This window comes from Frankliniella occidentalis, unplaced genomic scaffold (assembly GCF_000697945.3).
Source record: "Frankliniella occidentalis isolate FOCC.00 unplaced genomic scaffold, Focc_3.1 Scaffold225, whole genome shotgun sequence".
Lineage (NCBI taxonomy): Eukaryota > Metazoa > Arthropoda > Insecta > Thysanoptera > Thripidae > Frankliniella > Frankliniella occidentalis.
Genome location: NW_026267351.1, coordinates 154,020 through 157,347, shown reverse-complemented (window position 1 = coordinate 157,347; position 3,328 = coordinate 154,020). Strand labels below are relative to the sequence as shown.

At 51.8% G+C, this 3,328-nt stretch overlaps 1 protein-coding gene across 1 annotated transcript in view; it reads right to left on the bottom strand.

Moving 5' to 3' along the window:
• Window positions 1-3,328, bottom strand: part of LOC113217061 (protein cappuccino) — a 14,513-nt gene that overhangs the window by 2,494 nt on the left and 8,691 nt on the right. Inside the window, exons 7-11 of the mRNA XM_052272799.1 lie at window positions 1,834-2,006; window positions 1,567-1,750; window positions 1,363-1,431; window positions 631-839; window positions 84-539 (exon numbers count right to left, since the gene is read on the bottom strand). Of these exons, the coding sequence (XP_052128759.1) occupies window positions 84-539; window positions 631-839; window positions 1,363-1,431; window positions 1,567-1,750; window positions 1,834-2,006 (1,091 nt within the window). The remainder of the gene's footprint in view (window positions 1-83; window positions 540-630; window positions 840-1,362; window positions 1,432-1,566; window positions 1,751-1,833; window positions 2,007-3,328) is intronic.

The following is a 3,328-nucleotide window of genomic DNA, read 5'->3' as shown; positions in this document are numbered from 1 at the left end:
TTTGACTTCCCTCTGACTGACCTATTCCACCCGGGACCCGGATTTTGACTACGTTTCGGAGCCTACGATGTCGCGATATTCACATTCCCCCCCCCGGGTGGAACTGGAGCATCAGGCATAGGAGGTGGGGGTGGGGCGGTGGGCATAGCTGCTGGGGTAGAGGCATCTGGCATGGGAGGTGGAGGAGGGGGAGCAACTGATACCGAGCAAACAGCATCTTGGTTGATTTTCGACGGCTCTGCAACCTTTTCGACGGGTAGTGGTTCTGCTCCAGGAACAGCTACCGGTGAAGTGGCACAATCTTGTGATGTTCGCTCTTCAGTTTGGGTTCCAATGGTTGCAACCGTAGGAAGAGCTCTCGCTGATACAGGTGTTGCACTGACGGTTGGTGCTTCATCTTTTGCTACAGTTTCAACCTCTAATTCAGGAGAGGCCTTATCCAGTTTTTCGGTTGCCAAGGCTTCTGTTTCTTTTTGAATAAAGGCCTTTTCTTCAATTGATGGTGACTTAAAGTCAGCAAATGCTTGGCTTGTTAATGACTGAAATTTTTAACATGGAGAATGTTATAGTTTTGTTAGGATAGTAAATTACAATCGCGCTGGGGGTCCTTATTTTTGCACAGGGAATTACCTGAATGCTGGCTATCATTTTGTTTCTTTCAATTTCTTGTTGGTAATTGAGAATTTGTGCCTCAAGATCAGCTATCTTGCTCTCATATTCTGTGAGCTTTGCTGCATACTCTCCACGTAAGGTAAATAGAGAATATTCTTGTTTGCCAGCAAGATTAGTAAGACTTTCTCTGTGCTCTCGTTTCAGACCCATCAGTGTTTGCTGAAATTCTTTTGTAAACAAAACAACACTTAATTAGTCATTTGTATTTAATTATAGGTGCAGGTCATATTTAATTACTTGGACTACATCTACTCTACTCCCAAAGTGGTACTCCAACAAATATACTGTAACCTTCAACAACTACACCAAAACCATTCTACAACATGCCAACTTCAATAATGAAAGTTCATTAGATGTGGAAATTGCCGCTTTAAACTACTGCTAGTTCTGTGATGTACATTAGCAAAACTACTTTATAAAGAGAAGACTCTGTGAAAAAGTAGTGTGCAAACGAGCTTGCTATGGAAGTAAGAGGTCAAGTGCAATAGCCAAAAAACAAAGTGTGAGGCACATGTAAAATACGTGATAAAATACTGAAAGAGCACTAAAAGGTGGAAATAAAGAGAAAGTGAGAGGTATGAGAAAGGTCAAAAGCTTTCAAATATACCATACAAGACAATTTAATACATAAAATATCTACAAGGTGCACAAAGTCCCAATGTGCTTCAATCTCCAAAGAAATGTTTGTACCTTCTGAATTATCTCCTCCTATTGGTGTTACTGGCACAGATGTACTCCTTCCTTTGCCCATTCCATTTTCTTTCATTTTTGTTTAAATCAACCAGGGCAAGAGGAAAATGAAATTTTACATTGACAAATATTTGATAAAACTTTTCAAGTACGCTCATATTTTCTTTCCATCTTTTTTATAGAGAAAAATAAATTGACACCTACCGGCCTCTGTGTACTTGGCGCCGGGCCTGGAGCTGGAGCCCTGGGCGATGGGGATGCCAGAGACACCCCCCGGGCCCATCCCTATCCCCAAAGCGGGTGGCCATGCCGCCTGCGACAGGCGCCCCGGGGTTGGGGGAGCGGTTGCTACAGTTTCCGCGTGGGTCCAGTAGTAGATGAGGTCCGGCTGAAAATTATTACAAAACATACAAACACCGTGAACACAAAAACTTGCGGACGCCGTCGGCCTCAAATTGACCTCAAACTGACCCTAAACAGGGAATCCAAGGGGTCCTTATCGAGGAGTTGCCTGACAACCCCCGCCTTCAGCAAATTGGTGCAGAACTGGGCGGCGATGATGCGGAGGTCCTGGGGCATAAGGACCTGCCGCAGATAGTGGTCGTCCGGAAAGGACGATAGGAACCAGTTGATGAGGACCTGACCTGGAACCAATAAAGAACAGCGGCTATTTAAAAAAATGAAGTTTATATTCGAAAGCCGAAACTTGTACACCCCACACTTAATGAGATGCAAATTGACCGAGAGCGGTGGTGGACGGGGTCGTAGCGGACCGCGAGCAGGGAACTGAGGAGAAAATGCGCGAGACGACGAACCGCGCGGGCCACCTTGCCGGCCGGGCCGGGCGGGGCGGGCGTGGGCAGAGCTGGTCGATGATGCGTAGGAAGTGGCGGAAGGATAACTACTGCCAGCTGAGTCGGCCCCTTGTTGCCCCGGTCTCGCCTTGCCACGCCGCGCCCCAGCAGTCTCTGGACCGTTCCCGCCCGGGCCGCGATTAGTCATTCAAACTCTCAGGTGGAACTGGGGACATCAAAATGTCAATGTGGCCGTTTTCTGGCGGAATGTATTGCATACGGATAGCCAGATTGATGCCATTTCAGTGACCCCGCCAAAATGGAGTCAACGACTTCATTTTGACTTGCCTCTGACTGACCTATTCCACCAGGGCGGGACCCGGATTTTGACTACGTTTCGGAGCCTACGATGTCGCGATATTCACATTCCCCCCCCCCCAAATACCCGCATGATTCTTGACGCTTTTGGTCGCATCACACAAAGTCACCTGGGAGAGGAGAGCGCCACCAGCAGGACGAGGGGGGCGCGGGGAGCGGGGGCGCCGACGCCGACGACGGGGGTGCGTACTCGAGCACGACGAACTGGCGGCCGCGGTCGGCGCACAGGGGGCAGGGCGCGCACCTCGCAACCATAGCACCTGGCTCATCGCACGTCACCGGCAGCTGGGGCGGGCAGCTGCGGCAGCTGCACGGGGCCGTGCCGGGACCACCTGCCACCTGCCGGCGAGGAGAGCGACACGAAGACTGGCCGCGGGGCGCAGTAGCGGCGCGCGGGGCCTCCCCGCCGCCAGGACGCGGTTCCGCGGGAGGGAGGGGAGGGTGGAGGGGGAGGGGAGGGGCAGCGCGGGATGAATGGACTTTTGGCAAGAATCCAGAGCAAAAGCGGGCGGAGGTGAGAGACTGCTGTCACGGGTGTCACGGGCAGTCACGTTTATGCGCGGTTTGAATGTATTCCGCAGAAACAGACGCCCGCCGCCCCCTGTCGGGATCGCGCACAGATGCGGCTTACTCTCCAAGCACTTATCGCTCGACCGTGTCACCCGCCGCCGCCCCCACGCAGGCAAGCACTGTTCACCTCAGCTGCCACATCCGACCAGGCCCCAGCGCAACCCCAGAAGAGTCCTGCTACAGAGGACTCCAACCTCTATACGCGTCGCGAAGAGGGGTAGGGG